This window comes from Chelonia mydas, chromosome 1 (assembly GCF_015237465.2).
Source record: "Chelonia mydas isolate rCheMyd1 chromosome 1, rCheMyd1.pri.v2, whole genome shotgun sequence".
NCBI lineage: Eukaryota > Metazoa > Chordata > Testudines > Cheloniidae > Chelonia > Chelonia mydas.
The window spans coordinates 108,663,115-108,680,008 of record NC_057849.1 but is presented as its reverse complement, the minus strand read 5'-3'; the positions used below and the strand labels follow the sequence as shown (position 1 = coordinate 108,680,008).

General features: G+C 42.2%; 1 protein-coding gene across 10 annotated transcripts in view; it reads right to left on the bottom strand.

Annotated features, from left to right (window-relative positions):
* Positions 1–16,488, bottom strand: part of MCF2L (MCF.2 cell line derived transforming sequence like) — a 268,042-nt gene extending 251,554 nt beyond the window's left edge. For 8 of the 10 annotated variants that reach the window (XM_043535862.1, XM_037897120.2, XM_043535865.1 and 5 more), the window contains exon 1: positions 1,274–1,469. In XM_043535862.1, the coding sequence (XP_043391797.1) occupies positions 1,274–1,451 (178 nt within the window). In that variant the 5' untranslated portion in view covers positions 1,452–1,469. Of the gene's footprint in view, positions 1–1,273; positions 1,470–16,287 lie in introns of those variants that run through there. The other 2 variants (XM_043535854.1, XM_043535846.1) reach the window with 2 other exon arrangements.
* Positions 16,489–16,894: the final 406 nt, after the last annotated feature.

Sequence of the window (16,894 nt, the reverse complement as noted above, 5' to 3'; positions counted from 1 at the left end):
GTGAGAGCCAAAAAATGGCCACTGAGAAGAGAATACTCCATTACAAGTTCTGTAATTTATTCCCCATAGCAATATTTTAATAGCAGTATTCCCCCACAAAAAGAGTGTTCAGCTTCAATGGGCTACGCTCACACGGGTTTTCTTAAATCAGAACTCACAAAGGGGTGAGGTTAATTTGTCCTGAAGAAATCATTTGAACAAGCATTGAAACTGTTAATCCATCATCCACCTCCTACGCAACCCACTATATAAACGGTTAGTTTTAAATATGTAAAACATTTTGTAATTCTTTCTAGAATTGATTTTTAAGCAATCCCTTGACAGTCATAGAACTCTGTATTATCAATGAGGCTAATTTATTAAAATCAAAACTTCATTAAGAATGACCACAAACACGATTCAATTTCTTTTAGTCTGATTAGTGCTGCCAGCAACACTGTTAGTGATGATGGAGAAGGAGCTTTCATGCTGAGCTCTTAGTTTTATAATCTTATAACTTCCGCCCCCCCAAAAAATCACGTTCATGGCTGAAATGTCTTATGTTTGCTCTCAGCAGCTGTGCCCGCCATCTAGTTTCAAGAAAATATGTTCCTATATCTTTTGACTTTTTAGAATGAAAACAATTTTTGTAGCAACTATGAATTTTAAGGTGCTTTTTTTGCACTGTGATTAATGGTTTTCAACACAAGTGTCAAACTTGGGATGGATGCAGTCCTCAGGTGAAGAATCTGCTATGTATTGAACTGACAATATTGATGAAGAATGGCCCAGTCCTGCTTTCACTGAAGTCTGTAGTGAAGTTTAATGCAAAATTCTTAAGAGCAGCACTGGAACCAAAGTTAACAACTGAAATTACCATAGTCTTGAATGCACAGTACATTATTTTCCTTACTGACTTAAGTACACCCCAAGCAGAGATATCCAGATATAGGTATACACAATTGTGGATATCCACAGTGTCCAAAGGATAAGGAACTATTAGAAATCACTGAAGCCTTGTTTAAAAGCCAAAAACCAACCCACCATGCCTGAAGCCACTGAAGTGTTTCAATTTAGGAAATTAACAACAAGATATTTAAAGCAAAAGTATTCTGTGTAAGCCTAGCATAAGATTCTTGCTTAAATTACTAGAAATTGAAGTTTAAACATTTTAAATTAATAGTAGTTTATTAAAACCATGCCACCAGCCAACACATGGATATTATGTTATGAAGGTTTTCTGTAGCTTGGCACCAGCAAGAAACGTTTGCAACATTTGGTAGATTTTTCTCACCTGCTTGCATTGCTGGCACCTGCTGCTTCTCTCGCACAAGCTGGATGATGTCAGATACCACAATTTGTGGCTCAATATCTTCTTCTTTCCTCTCATTAGACTGGCTGTCTGTTACGAAACAGCTGCAGCTGCCAGTTTCCTTACATAGGATCACCCTCCAGTGCCAAGAGACAGACATTAAAGTGTCTTATGTTGACTTCTGCCAAAAGTGAGACAAATTAAAACTAGTTAGCATTATTCAAGGTAAATTTAAAAACAGTGATCGCTACACACATTACCAGAACCTTTGATTTTTGGAAGAGAATAAAGCTACTTTATACTTATTTAAGAGGACAGGTGTATATCCAGGATATCAGATGAATGGAACTAGCTTTCATCCAAAACTAACATCAGGTTTCCTTGTATAAAAAGGCCCTTTCTTCACGTAGTCTTGAACCAGAGGCCTTGACACAGATTAAGTCAATTTAACTACAAACTTTAACTTCCTAATGGAAAACAATATACAACCTTAAAAACAAGTGCATGGAAGCCAAAGATACTTCTATATACTTTCAATGTGAGAGACCAATGCTTAGACAAAACAAATCTCTCGAACAAGGTTGCTTGGATAAAAGAGAAAATGTCCCAGGAATACAAGATTTGCAAAAAGCAAAACAATATAAATGTTTAAATATTAAATTATTTCCTGCAACATGAAAAGAGGTAAAATGACTGTTACAGATTTGAAAGGTACATGTTAGGAAACAAATTAACTCAGAGGGCATTTTAGTGGTGGGAGGAGGACCTGGTCAGGGAAGAAGAAATGCATTATATTACTAACTTGTTTTGGCTTTTAACATGGGGTCTGAGCCTCTTGAGGTTGCCCTATTCCTGGAAGGGAAGAATTGGAGGGAAGGGGGAGATGTAAAAGTTAGTTGTCTAGACAAAAGGTAAGAGATTTAACTGTTTATGGATGGGAGAGACACCTGCAGGTTTGTGCATTTACAGAAATAGATGGGTGGAAATAATGTATCTTGACCTCAAAGTCACCTGTTCTTGAAATCAAAGATAAATCATCATTAACCGGGGAATAAAGCTATATTATTTTTCACATTGTGGGAGACATCTTAGTTCTTGATACTTATAATTGCCAAGTTATATTTGTTTATAGTGTTGTAGCAGTGTTGGTCCCCGGATCTGAGAGAGACATGGTGGGTGAGTTAATATCTTTTATTGGATCAAATTCTGTTAGTGAAAAAGACTAGTTCTCAAGCTCCACAGAGCTCTTCATTGAGAAAAAAATCTAGAAAGAAACAAGGCTCTAGCAAGAGGGAATTTCCCCTCCATTGTTGGGATGGTGTCAGATTGGTGTGGCCATACTGAGTGAATGGTGTGAGCATAACTTGACATGACTTAAACATGGCTGAATGGCTGCAGAGGATGCTGGGAGCAGGTTTCCTTTAAGCAGAAGCAAATTTGATAGAGAACTGGCAAAGTCTGCATGTACGATCGATACTGAACCTATTGGTCAGCAAATATGGGCCCATGCAAAAGTAAATATCACGTGCATAAAGTTCCAGCATGGAGCACAGGTCAACCTGGTTGTAGTTACCTTACAGCAAGGACACCACGCAGAGAGCCAGAGCGAATGACTGAGTGAGTAAATGTGGGATCTGCGTTTGGTAGCACTCCCCGCAACCCCCCTTCTAAAACACTAGTTAGGTAAAGATTAGTAGCCACACGTCCACTGAGCATACTTGTAAGACATGTGACTCCTTTGAGGGGGAAAAAGAAGTGTAAGAATCAAGCAAAGTACATTACTCTTGGTTGGGATTCCTTAATTGACCCTTGAAGAAGCAACGCTGCTAGACACAGTAGCCAAAACTCTGCTCTGTGAGCTAGAGTAGGACTGTGAACCAGAGGGGTCTCAAGGCAACCAAGGCTTGATTCAGGAGGAACCCGAGACAGACCAGAGGGCTAAGAAGAACAGACCAGGAGGAAAGAAGCCGTCTATAAAATTGGTGACCACCTTCTCTGTTTGCCAAGCAGGAACTGCGTGAGGCTAGTGCAGGGCCTGTTTGTGTATGTTTGTGAAAGACACTCATTAAGAGGAATGTATAGCTCTTAATGTCTAACATAGGAGATAGATGCTTAATATAATCCTTTACTGCTTGTGTAATTCCTTCTTAATAAACTGCTATGTACTGCAGAGAATTACTGTGGGCCTTTTTCACTGGTATGGACAGTAATCCACCAGGAGCCAGTCAAGATCCATTTCAGGGGTAGTGGTGCCCCCTGTTGTCAACATCCGTCACATTACATCAGCAAAGCACCCTGACTTTTCCTAGCAGTCTAGTAAACACCTCTGGCCATCTTTTGACTTAAATCTGCAAAGGAAAGGCACGGAACAAAGCTGCTGGAGACCAAAATAGCTTTGCTAAGTCACTCTGGGTAAGTGAACAAGAGGGAAGAAGGGACATGTGACATCTCCTACACTCACATTTAGCATGCACTGGACAAGGATATGACCTAGGATTATGTATCTCCACTTATTATAATAGCAAGAAAATATTAGCTGATTCTTTTCCTTTAACCTTCTCCATATTTCCAGATGCTGACTTTGACTGCCTCAGAATAAAAATATTATCCAAGAGTATAGATGGTAATACTGATATACTTCAGGATTGTCACCTTCAAGCATAATGCAGATAATCTTATGATTTAAAGAAAACTAACTCAGCAAGTTTAGCTTGGAATAAAATGATTGTTTGTAAATAAAGAATGAGACTAGCAATGTTTTAACTACGAATCCTTCAGGAATGGTCTGAGAAGGATTAAGTATTATCTAATTAGAGTTAATTACTATACTTCCCACACACACTACACATCATTCCTACCAAAGCCCTTCTGCTCTAAACACTGTTATAAGCTGTATTTTCTCAGTGTATAAAAATAACTTGTTTTATTCGCAGCTAACATGTTGCTGACACAACTTCCCTCTTCTCCTGCCTCCACCTCATGACAAACTTTCCAAATATTGCAGGCTTTGCTGTACTTTTAAGTCTACTTTTAAAATAAAAAGCAGGAGTACCTGATTTTCTAAGGTGCTGAGCATCCAGAGCACCCACTGATTTAATGGAAGCTGCATATGCTTTGTACCCCTAGGGCAATAAATATTTTTTTTTTAAAAGCAACAAGCCATTCCCAGTGGTAAAAGAATACAAGAAAACAAACTTACTCTCTAGGAGACTTCTATTGGAGTGTGTGTAGCATTACAAGAGTGAGATTCACAAAAATGAATATTCATGATAAATTAATTTGGTTTGAACACCTGAAGAGAGTTAAACACATCACAGGCAACAATGAAAACAAGAGAGACTGACTACACGTGCAGAGATAACTACGTGATACTGGAATTTCAGCAGAAGATAAATACTACAAAGTGTAACAGCATTTGGTACTTTATTTGTTGATATGGCACTATTCATTGTTTCTCTTGATTATCTCACATGGTATATTTAAGGAAATATTTCTCCCTAGTTTCTTGGCTAATGTTTGGAATTTTCTAATCAAGAGAAATTTAAAAAAGAAAAAAAAAGAACAATATCCCTTGAGGAGGACACCATCATAGACCATCAGAGTAATTTTTCCTTCTCAAGAGTGAAGTGAAATGCAGTAGGGTTACCATGACGTTCCCCTCTGGTGTTATCTAGACCAGTGATCTGCTAGGTCACTCCAATCCTGGACTCTGGAAGCCAGCCTTACCCTGCTCTGCTGTGAGAACCCCCACTCCTGGGCTGTTCTCACACAGCCTCTGGCATGTAAGCTGCTCCTTGGATTGTGCAACCGAATGACACCAGCCAATATCTCCAGTCCCAGACACAACCATAGGAACCACCGTCTTGCATTGTCCAGTTATGCCCACTGGGCCCTGCAAGCTTATAGGAGTTCATCAATTTAACTAAGAAATTGATATGTACCAGGCTTGTTATCCCAAGGGGAGTCTCTGACATGCTTCAAACCAAATGCACTGCTTCAGGTAGAACAAACTTACTAATTACAGAGATATAATCACTTAATCTACGTCAAAGCACAACAAGTCAGATTTGGTCAAATGAAACAAAAGCAAAATGCATTCTAAGATGATCATAACACTTTCAGTGCCCTTACAAACTTAGATTCCTTTCACCAAAGGCTGGCTGGTTGCCCTTTAGCCAGGCTCTCCCCTTTGATCAGCGCTTCAGCCACTTGGTGGTGATGTCTGCCGATGGAGGTGGAAGAGAGAGGAAGAGCATGGCAAATGTCTCTCCCTTTTATTATGTTCTTTCTTCCCTCTTGGCTTTGCCCCCTCACCTCAACCCTTTAGAGTCAGGTGAGCATTACCTCATCGCAGTCCCAAACCGACCAAAGGAATGTGGGGTGACTCATTCAAGAGTCCAACAGATCCTGTGTTGCTGACTAGGCCAGTGTCCTTTGTGCCTGTGAGGCTGGGCTGCGCTTGTCCCATACATGCCCTGATGAGGTGTGAACTGCCCCTCTGCTCTTGAGAGTTTTTGCCTGGGCTTGCTTTAAGCCATGAGGACACATTTTCAGACTGATAACTATATACATGAAATTACAACATATAACACAACAATTACTAGAACAACAATGCTCAGTACATCATAAATCTTCCGAAGACACACGACATGACAAGCTTTGAAATAGATACTACACAATCATATTATAAGGATGAACACAGGGGTGTGGGGTGTTCCCCCGAGATACAGAGCATCACAGTTATACCTCAGTGGTCAGAAATTACTTCATAAATATTAGTTTAACCTTCACTTTGGATTTCCTTAAAAAAAAAAAAACTTCTAAAGAAATACATATTTATAACCTTAACTCCACCTTAACGAAGTTGTTTGCCCAGTTCATTTCTTTATTTTAAACAACATAAAATAAGTAATGTAAACTTAATTTGGGGGTCAAAGGCTCAGTGACTCAGGAGGCAGAGAAGTTGTAGTGGAAGGAAGCGTAAACACTGGGACTACAGGAGATGGAAGTGTGGGCTTCAACAGTGTAGGTGGATGTAGTTCATGGAGGGATAAGTAGCACTGGTGGAGGGTCACAAGTATGCTGGAGAAAGATTTGGAGTGGCGTGGAAAGGGCAGAAGAGAGGAAAAAGGACATGCAATTACTTTGGGATGTTAAAGCCATTATCATGTGCCTGCATCATTCACTGTGCCCTTAACAGATATGAGTCCATGAGGGTCATTCCAAAGATACTGAAGAAGTATCCCCCGTCATGTAGTGTTCATAACTTGGGATTTAGTCAAACCCAGAAAGGTGGCATAAAACTAGATTACTCTTTTGGAAAAAAACAACTAAATTTTCAGCTCAGTACTCACCAGCTGTGATATGTGATTTTGGTTTCATGTACCCAATGTAACAGAATGAAAACATTTCCACTTCTCAAAGTTTTGCCTGCCCTCTGAGCTCCTACATACAAATGCTGCCCTGACTTTTCTGCTGTTGCAAGCAACCCCATTGACTTCAGTGTTGTTGCAAGGGGAGAAGTCAGGGCAGAATTCGGAACCATCTGTCAATGTGTCAACGAAGCAACACAATCAGAATATAAATGACTTCTGAAAAGGTTGCCTAGAGATTGTAAGTGGATTCTGTTGGCTGGGAAAGAGACATAGCCAGGGCTTCCAGAAGACGCAATGACTCAGTGCACCACCACAGCTCGTAGGGCTCCTATAGAGCCCTAACCATAAGTTAAGGCTGCTTTGCCCTGGCAGAACCCCAGGAGAAGGGTGCACACTAGGGATATAAATATTGGTTAAAAAATTTTACTGGTTAAATGATTAAAATTATATCGTTTAACAGGGGCAGCTCTGGCCAGGGTCCCACCCAGCCCGGGTGCTGGAGCTGGGGCCCCTGCAGCCGGCTGGCTTGGTGCAGCCGCCCGCCCATGTTAACAGTTAGGTCCAATTAACAGTAAGCCTAATGCTTACCGGTTAACCAGTTACCCATTTAATCTTTTACATCCCTAGTGCAAACCTGAGGGGATGAATCCATCCCTGAAGGCAGAGCTGCAAACTGCACCTCCATCTCTGTGTCAGGAAATGTGTGAATCAAGCCCATTGTCTATAAAGCCAGCCTGCAGCATTTATAATAGATGTACAGCAAGGTGTGCAAGGAATGCAAGTATTTTGGTGGCATATGTAACAGATGTTTATTGCAGGAAGTATATGACATATGGAAGTTATATACAGTATGGTTTGAGGAGAGAAAATGTAGGTGTGCACACCTTGGGTTATGAAGATTGTGCTCAAAGACTTGCACACTGTGGACAGGACACATGAGAATTCATTATTCTCACCCAAAGAGGTAAAGCTGGTCCAGTCTGTTTTACCCAGACAGTACATGAAATCTGTATGGTCTTTCAGCATGTTAACATAGCTCACTGTTCTATTGTCACCAACCTTTCATTGGCTGTGACTTTATTAAAGTGAATGGTAAAAAAAACATATAGTACACAGGTTAAGAAAAGAATGTGTACACATCTGGGTATAGTGCTTAGATTATCCACAAATACCTACCCAAGCTATTCTGATGTCTGTTGAAAGTGTCACACACACTATGTTGGCTATGAGCTCTCTTAACTCGCTGAACAGCTGGAATTTTAACTTTAAGACTTAAGACCATTTGTAGTTTTCCAGAACAAACTCTTCCTGAAATTCAAAGTGATAAAAAACCCACCCAAGAACAATTTATAAGAATGAAAATCATATTTTAGAGTCAATAACTCAAATATTTATTGGATTTACTTCAACCTTCTCTACCCAAAACAGTCCTCAGGCCTAAGGAAGGGAAATGTCACTCCAAAACAAAGTTGTTTGAAGATTTATTTCCTTGAAAGCTAAGTGGTGGCTCATGCTGGATGGATTATCTGTCCAAAAACATGGGGGAACGGGGAGAGTGTAGCTTAGATTCAAAAGTATCTTGCGACCTTAGACCTAGATCCTGCAAAATTTTGTCTATAGGAGCACTTCCTGAAAACACAAGTTCAAAGGATTAGGCCTAAGCTATGGAGGGAAGTATATGCTCCATAACATCCCTCCTATTACAAGCCAATGTACTATTGGATTTCTTTGCTGTTTCATGTTGAACTGATCTATATTGCATGAGCTATTTCACTGATCACCATTTAATTTTGTGCATTATTTCTAGGAAAGTGCAACACTTTATACTTAAAAAGTATTAATGTGTCTAATTCTCCTCTGCACCTATTTGCCTGATCTATCCAGATTACTAGGTAAATTACACCACTCTGGGTTTTAACCACTTCACCTATTTTAGTATCATCTTACATATTATACAGTAACTTTGTCTAAATCATTAAAAAAGCATAAAAACAATAGTGCTGGTCCCAATGTAGAGCCCTTCAACACTCCACACCTCAGTTTCGACATAGAAAACATGCACCTTTCATTCCAACGCTTTAAGAAGAAATCGGATAATGTATTACCTAACCCAGGGATCGGCAACCTTTGGCACGCGGCCCGCCAGGGTAAGGCCCCTGGCGGGCCAGGCCAGTTTATTTACCTGCCGCATCCACAGGTTCAGCCGATCGCAGCTCCCACTGGCTGCGGTTCGATGCTCCAGGCCAATGGTGGCTGCAGGAAGCGGCGGCCAGCACATACCTCGGCCTGCAGCACTTCCCACAGCACTTCCCACAGCCCCGATTAGCATGGAACGGCGAACCACAGCCAGTGGGAGCCGCGATTAGCCGAACCTGCGGACGCAGCAGGTAAACAAACCAGCCAGGCCCACCAGGGGGCTTACCCTGGTGGGCTGGGTGCCAAAGGTTGCCGATCCCTGACCTAACCCCATACTTAGAGATTATTTAATAATTCACCATGCTCAGTATATCCATACTAATGGAAATATAGTGGAACCTCACTGATGAAGTGATAATTAATCTGCAAACCCAGTAATTCTCTCAAATAATTTTGAGTTTGTACCCAATTTTCGGCAAAGATTTAATAGCACATTGCTGGAACATGGTTTCATAGTACCACCATTTCATTATTTTAAATTATATATTCCAGTACATTCACTGTTATTTAAAACTATGCAGTATTATAAATAAAACTGAAGTACACTTGTCAAAATAAGTGAATGAACACGATGCAATATTCTTCACATTCATATTTGTTTGCTTCCTTGCAATGGTCTACAAATCATGATTCTCAATTAGGAAGGTTGCACTGTACACAAAACAATATAGGAACTATCTGCCTAAATGCAGTATGACATACTACAGACAGATGACTGACTTTTTTCCATGAAATTCTAATAAGGAATATAATGCCATTTTAAAGCTATTAGCAAAACAATGCCAACTAAACTACTGGCAAGCCTTATTTATTAAGTTTTACCAAGGCAACCTTCTTCCTAAGGATATTCACATTTGAATTCATAAATATGCTGTCTCCTCCTCCCCACCTCCCACCCCACATCCCTTTTACTTTTTGCTCTAAGCGGGGGAAGAGAGAGAGAGAGAGAGAGAGAGAGAAAGCATATTTTATCTCCAAGGTATATTTAAATTGATTTTAAAAGGTGTAGGATACTTTAAAGATTGAAGAGCTCTTTTTCTACTTCAGAAGCGTACTGTGATCATCACTTTAATCTAAAGTGCCAGAGATTCCTATTCCTCCAAGATAAACTTTTTCTATAAAAAAAAAAATCCCCTGTAGAGGATTATCAACCTCCCATTATGATTTAAATAAGGGAAAGTTAATCTCAGAGCAGTTGCAGCTACAGTGTGAGTAAAACTGAGACCTCACAAATCTTTAAAGGGGATTAAGATAACCAAGTGTAATTGTGTGTAATAAAAAGCTTCTCTCATGTTAATCTTTTCATCTTTCAGTAGCCTTGCCTCTTCTTAGTATGAAAATCGACAATATTTATACATTAAAGTGGTTTCTCTCAGTCTCTCCTCCTACCCAGTGAGGACAGCTCCACAAGTGAATTACATGTTTTGCAAATTAATCCAAAATATGACATTGTCAGATGTCTTAAACTAAGTATTACAAAACTCAAGAGAAGAATTTTTTTAATGCAACATCCTCAACACAAGAGCATGGATGTGCACGCTCTGAACTTGGGGAACCCATCTGTACAGTGTGTATGCTAGGAAAATAATTTGCTTGTATACAACTGAAAATACGACATCAAATCATGCACCCATTTTACACAGTCACAAACTGACTACACACAGCGTTGACTAAGGACAGGCCGCCTGGAGCACAAAGCAAAGGGAACACAAAAGGGATCAGCATTGTCGAGCAGTTCTGCATCTCCTACCTGCATAGGTGACAGTGAAATTATGTAAAGGAGTTGCCCACTTCCCAAGCAGCCTTACATGAATTTGACCCTAACTCCCTCGCAAGCTTGATCCCTAGATTTGCAAATATTTTGTTCATGGCTCCAGCAGAAAGAAAAATCAGGGCCCCTTAGTTAAAAAGGAGATTGCACGGACATGTAAATGAGAGGTGGCAGCTCAAGGAGAGAGCTTGCCCTCAAGATCTGTGTTAATTTTCATTCTTGGGGAGCCCATGTGGGTCTTGTGGTGCGAGTGCCACAAGTGCACCACAGAAGCAGCTGGGTCTAGGATTGGCGTATACCAATTAAATTATTGGGTATACCAAATATTTGTACTTACCTTTAGAGCATTATTAACGTAAACCTAATGTGCTGTGCCCCCACTGCTCAGTGTTCTCGGTCTCCTTCCATATCACTTTACCAAAACAGTTCAATTTCCACAGACCTCGCTTGCATAGATCTCTAAGAAATATGCTGAAATGCCTTGACAGAAACTAGAATTCCACCATGTTGCATCCTGCCATGCATCAGTTATACCAGTATAATTCTCCCATCCACCCCATGAAGACACTTAGTCCAGTATAAGAGTACCCTATTTTAGCTTAACTTAAATCCATTCCCAAATGACATAAGCTAAATTGACAAAAGTGCAGTTACACTGGAATAGGAGTGTCTAAATAGGGGTTATACTAGTACGAATATATTGGTTTGAAATTCACACCTTAGCACGCAACTTTCCTGTGAGGACAAGCCCTAAGTTTTTATTGTGTAATTTTGTAACATTAATGAAGGTTACCTGCATACACTGAGTGGAGTATGCAGCTTGCAGCCACCCTAAAACATTAGAGAAGGGGAGCCAAATTAATTTCCTGGAGAAGGCCAAATTCCATCTTTAACACTGGTGCATAAGCCCAGCTGGTCCTAGACAAAGGAATTTATTTTTTTCAGGCTTGACTGTGTCTCCAATGTAAATTAAACAAGGTGTTAGGAACCATTAGGAAAGAGATAGATAAGACAGAAAATCTCATAATGCCACTATATAAACTCATGGTGCGCCCATATCTTGAATACTGCATGCAGTTCTGGTTATCCTATCTGAAAAAAAAGATATCAGAATTGGAAAAAGTACAGAGAAGGGCAACAAAAATGGTTAAGGGTATGGAACAGCTTCCATATGAGGAGAGATTAAAAACACCAGGGCTGTTCAGTTTAGAAAAGAGGAAACAACTAAGGGGTATATGATAGAGGTCTAAAAAAACCCCATGAATTATGTAGAGAAAGTGAATAGGGAAGTACGATTAACCCTTCCACATAAACACATGAGCCAGGGGTCATCCGATGAAATTAATAATTAGCAGCTTTAACACAAACATAAGGAAATACTTCTTCATGCAACACACAGTCAACTTATGGAACTCCTAGCCAGGGATGTTGTGAAGGTCAAATGTATAACAGGGTTAAAAAAAAAAAAAAAAGAACTAAATAAGTTCATGGAGGATAGGTCCATCAACAACTATTAGCCAAGATGGTCAGGGACATAAATGCATGCTCTGTGTCAGGTGTCCCCAAAACTCTGACTGCCAGAAGCTGGGAGTGGATGACAGGGGATGGATCACTCAATGCTCTGTTCAGTCCCTTCCCGCCTCTGTCTCTCTTTGGAGACGGCAAATTGAATAACTTCTATGAGTCCAGTGAGAGGGACTGAACAGTGCAGGGAAAACAGTTTGGGGGAAACTTGGGTCTGGAAGGGCTGTTGGGGCCATGTGGCAAGGAGTAACCAGGCTGTGGAAACCAGGATGAGGCCATTGTGCCATGAGCTTGCTATTGGTGATAGGGCTCTGAGCCAAAACTGTACAGCACAGAAGAAGCCAGGGTTACCTGGCAGGTGGGGACATAATCCCTTACTGATCTGGGTTAACCCCCAAAGCATCACAACATCCTCACTCATTGGAAAAATGAGTTTTCCCCCTTTAGGAGGGCTGCTTTTTTTGCCCACTGTTTCCTCTTTATTCCCCATCCACCTTTTTGCTCCCTTCCCATTTTTGTCTCCTTTCTTCCCTCTGTATTTTGTTCTCTGCAACTATGCCCAATTCCCACCTCACATAGACTTCACTCCTACCTCCTTTCACCCACGGAATCTATTAGCAATGAAATAGTTTGCACTGACATTTACATAACATCATTAGATTTCAGAGTCTACACCCCAACGAGATTAAAGAGAAAGACACAGTTTAAACCAGTGGTGGACAACCTGCGGGCTGCATATGGCCTGTCGGGGTAATCTGCTGGTGGGCCACTAGACAGTTTGTCTACACTGACCATCCGCAGGCACAGCCACCCACAGATCCCAGTGACTGTGGCTCGCCATTCCCGGCAAATGGAAGCTGTGGGCGGCCGTGCTAGCGGACAGTCAATGTAAATAAACCATCTCGCAGCCAGCCAACGGATTACCCTGACAGGCCACAGGTTGCCCACCACTGGTTTAAACCTCTCCAAGTCTTTCTTTAAGACTGTCCGTAGACTCAGGAAGATAAACGCTATCAGACTACACTTAGTTCACATTTTGGACATTATCTTGACAACCAGGAGGCTTAGAAATTTACTTCTTATTTTAAATAGTAAACATTAATACTGCAGAATTTGAATACGCTATGTAGATCAATTAAGTAAATCAAGTGGGTTGGATGTTTGAGACTCTTGTTTGAAACACTGATAAGTCTCCTGATATGATAATTTGCCATGAGAACGCCTCGACCAATAGCGCATTATTCTTATATGAAAGATATGACAAAAATACCTAAATAGGATGCTGCCAATATTCTACACACAGATTTGTTTAACACAGGCTCACCAATGGCTAAGTATGTGAATCCTAAAAAACAGACTAGATTTCCTTCAATTTAGAATGTAGAACAGGGGTAATCAATTATTTTTTGTCAAAGTCCAAATTTCTTGGTCAGGGTCAAGTCCAGAGAGAACAACAGAACACCAGCAGCAACGATAACAATAAGTAAATAAAAGGATTTCGCTATCCATTCAAAACCATCTGGCAGTCTGGATTTGGCCTGTGGTCTGCCTATCCAATACCCCTGATGTAGAATGTATTCTGCTTTCCTTAATATTAATATATATATATTGCGTGATTTATTACTAGTGTTTTACTTATTGCAGAGATATCAGAATTTATCATCTTGAAAAAGTAAGTTTGAATGTCAGGGACCCTCCCCTGCATAAAGTTCATTCGACAGCATCCGACTGCTGTAGCAGGATCAGAGGAAAACATGCACTCTGCTCCTGTAGGAAGAAATCAGTTAACGGACTTCTGATCTGTTTGTTTTTTCAATTCAATAAAGTAATGGGATGTTGAACGCTTTGTTTACGAAACTTGTATAGATTTAATAGGCAGGTTCTATTACCTTGTAACAGATGGTAATGGACATCATTTTTTCAGCATTAAAATAGAACTACAGAAATTACTTAAAAGCGTTTAGGAAAATTAACATTTCAAATTAATGTTTACAGTATTACATCATAGTACAGGGTGGCCAAACTTACTGGCCCTCCGAGCTGCATACAAGCTTCAGAAGTTTGAGAGCTGCTGGGTGGCGCCTGCCAGGGCATGGGGCTTCTGCCCTGATGCCCCCCTTCAGGGGCTAAAGCCCCAAGACCATACTCCCCACAGGGCAGAAGCCACAAGTCCTGCCGCCCAATCCCTCTCAGTCTGCTGGGAGGAGAAAGGAGGTTGGGGCCGCGGGGAGAGGAGAAGAGAGCGCCGCAAACCGTACTTTAACTGTAAAAGATGCATGCGGCTCACAAGCCACAGTTTGGCCGTGCCCGCCCTAGTATCTCATGTGGGTCCCCCTCCTCCCCCAACTACTCACACATTCAACTTTCTTCAGTGTTGCATAGGTGGGCCCTTCTTCCACCACAGATACAGAAGTCAATAAAAGAGTTTCTATGAATGCTCAATTGTTCTTGTACAGTAGATTCTTGAGTCAGCAAAGCATACCAGTTCAGGAAGAACACAAGCATATTCTTAAAGTTAAACATGAGGTTAAATCCCATTGAAATAAACAAGATTTAAGACAGTGCTCAAGTGTGTTCCTGAGTTGTGAACTAAATCAATAGTAGTTGGTTTTGTCTTTTAATACAGTATTTGACATTAGCAATATATTTTGTCTGTCATGACAGTTGTTCCTGGTTGTTTAATAGTCACATTGTACTTGTAATCAAAAAAGCTTAGTCAGTACTAACACATACTCTGACTCTGCAAACAGCCATGTGATTAATCTTATGTATTCAAGTACTTCCAGTAGTCAGCCCCAACCATTCAAAAACCTCATGAGACTGGCTTAAAAACCATGAGATTGTGTTTAAATAGTAAACTTTGGGTTCTATTTATTTGCCTTCATGGTTCACATTTTCAACCTTTCCTTTGCAATAATATGGGCTAGAAATTTACTTAAAAAATAAATAAAAGCTGAGATTATTACATAACCTTATGAACTTAATGAATTCAGGGACTGGGGCTTTATGACACAAGCCAAACATTGCAAGAGCTGGCAATGCTGATTCCACTGAACTCACTGGCATTACAGAACTTTCGTTCAGTTACATATTACTTGCAGGATTGGGGCCTTAAAAGAGGCACTGTTAGATCTATATAGTCCCCAAAGTGTAGGGCTTGCAAATCTTTAACAAAACCTAACAGAAGAAATGTTTCCATTATTTTTAAAAATGTCAGTAAAAGATGTTTTTAAACACATCTTTCCTTGTAATCTTTGGATTGTAAATAACCCTTTTCCCAAATGGAAACCAGAATGAACTACTCATTAGAAAAGGACTACAAATAAAAGGATGGCTAATCTATTTTGAGAGACCAAACAAACTGAGTGAAATATAAAATGTAAACAGCACAAGAAGTAATTAAAAAAAAGACTATTTCCCATTTAATAATACCAGGTATTATTAGCAACACAACGAATGAGAGGTTTTTAAATATAAATGTTAATTTAAGTGCCTCCTGATGTGAAAAATTCTTTATTCTTTTCAACTACGGAAAAAGCAATACAAGGTTTGTTTTTTCCCTAGCACTCTCACTCATTTCTAATGCAGCCTGAAGAGACGACACCCTGCAATAGCTATCAGATTTACCCGGAGTTTGACAATCGCGTAGCGGATTTTTCCCAGCAGCCCGGAACTATCCCCACAGCTCTGCTTTAACCCACACCACAACCCGAGATGTGGCGCCAGCCCCAGCCCTGGTCCCAAGCTACAGCTCAGCCCGGGCAGCCCAGCTGAAGGCGCAGCGCCCCTAGCCCCGAAAGGGGCAGCGCGGCCCGGGCTGGGGCACTTGCAGGCTTCTGCCGCGCTGCCAGGGAATGAATGGGCCGGACTCAGGCAAGAGACCTCGGCGCGCGTCTCCTCGCCCGCGCCTCGCACACTGCGCGCCTGCCGGGAGCTGGGACCCCTGCAGCGGCTGATCCTGCCCCACGGAGGGGAGCCAAGGGAGGGGCTTCAACTCCCCAGGCTGCTCTGTGCAGCCACAAGCAGACCTGGGCCGGGGGGGGGGGGGGGGGGGCTCCGCTGTTTGCTCCCCAGGGGACCAGCCACAAGTCCGGCGCACGAGGAGGGGGCCGCGCTCCGGACACACTCACCTGGGAGCGCTGCGAGTGCTGCCGCGGGGGGCTGAGCGCCGCGCACAAAGCCGGCCCACGCCTCGCTGCCAACGATTGCCCTTTGCAGGCGGCGGGGGGGGGAGGGAGGAGAGATAAGCGCCGCTCCCGCCCGCCCCCTCCCAGCACAGGCGGGGCGTGGGCGGGGAAGCACCAGGAGGCGCCTGGCCGAGCGCAGCAACTCCGCCCCGTACAGCCCCCTAGCCGGCGGGCTGGCGGGAGCAGCCGCGAGCCGTAGCCACTGCCGGGGCGCTCTCCAGACGGCCCGTTGCTCAGGCACTTGCCGGGGGTAGCGGGTCTCTTCTGCGGCGAGACGTGGCAGCTGGCGCACCTGGGTCAGCCCTTTAATGCAGCCGCCTCCAGTCGCGGGGGTGGGGGGCTCCGTCGGTGACACGAATACGAACAATGGGCAGGAACATAAGCTGCCTTCCCGCACCGCTGTGGGGGCGGGACCGACCGGCAGGCAGGCGGCGGCTGGGGCGCGGGAGAGCTCGACCACTTGCTTGAGGTCACGCAGCCAGCCCTGACCGAGCACGCGGGGAATAAGTCCCAGTCTCTTGTTCGCAGCCCTGCTCGCAATAGGAGTCTG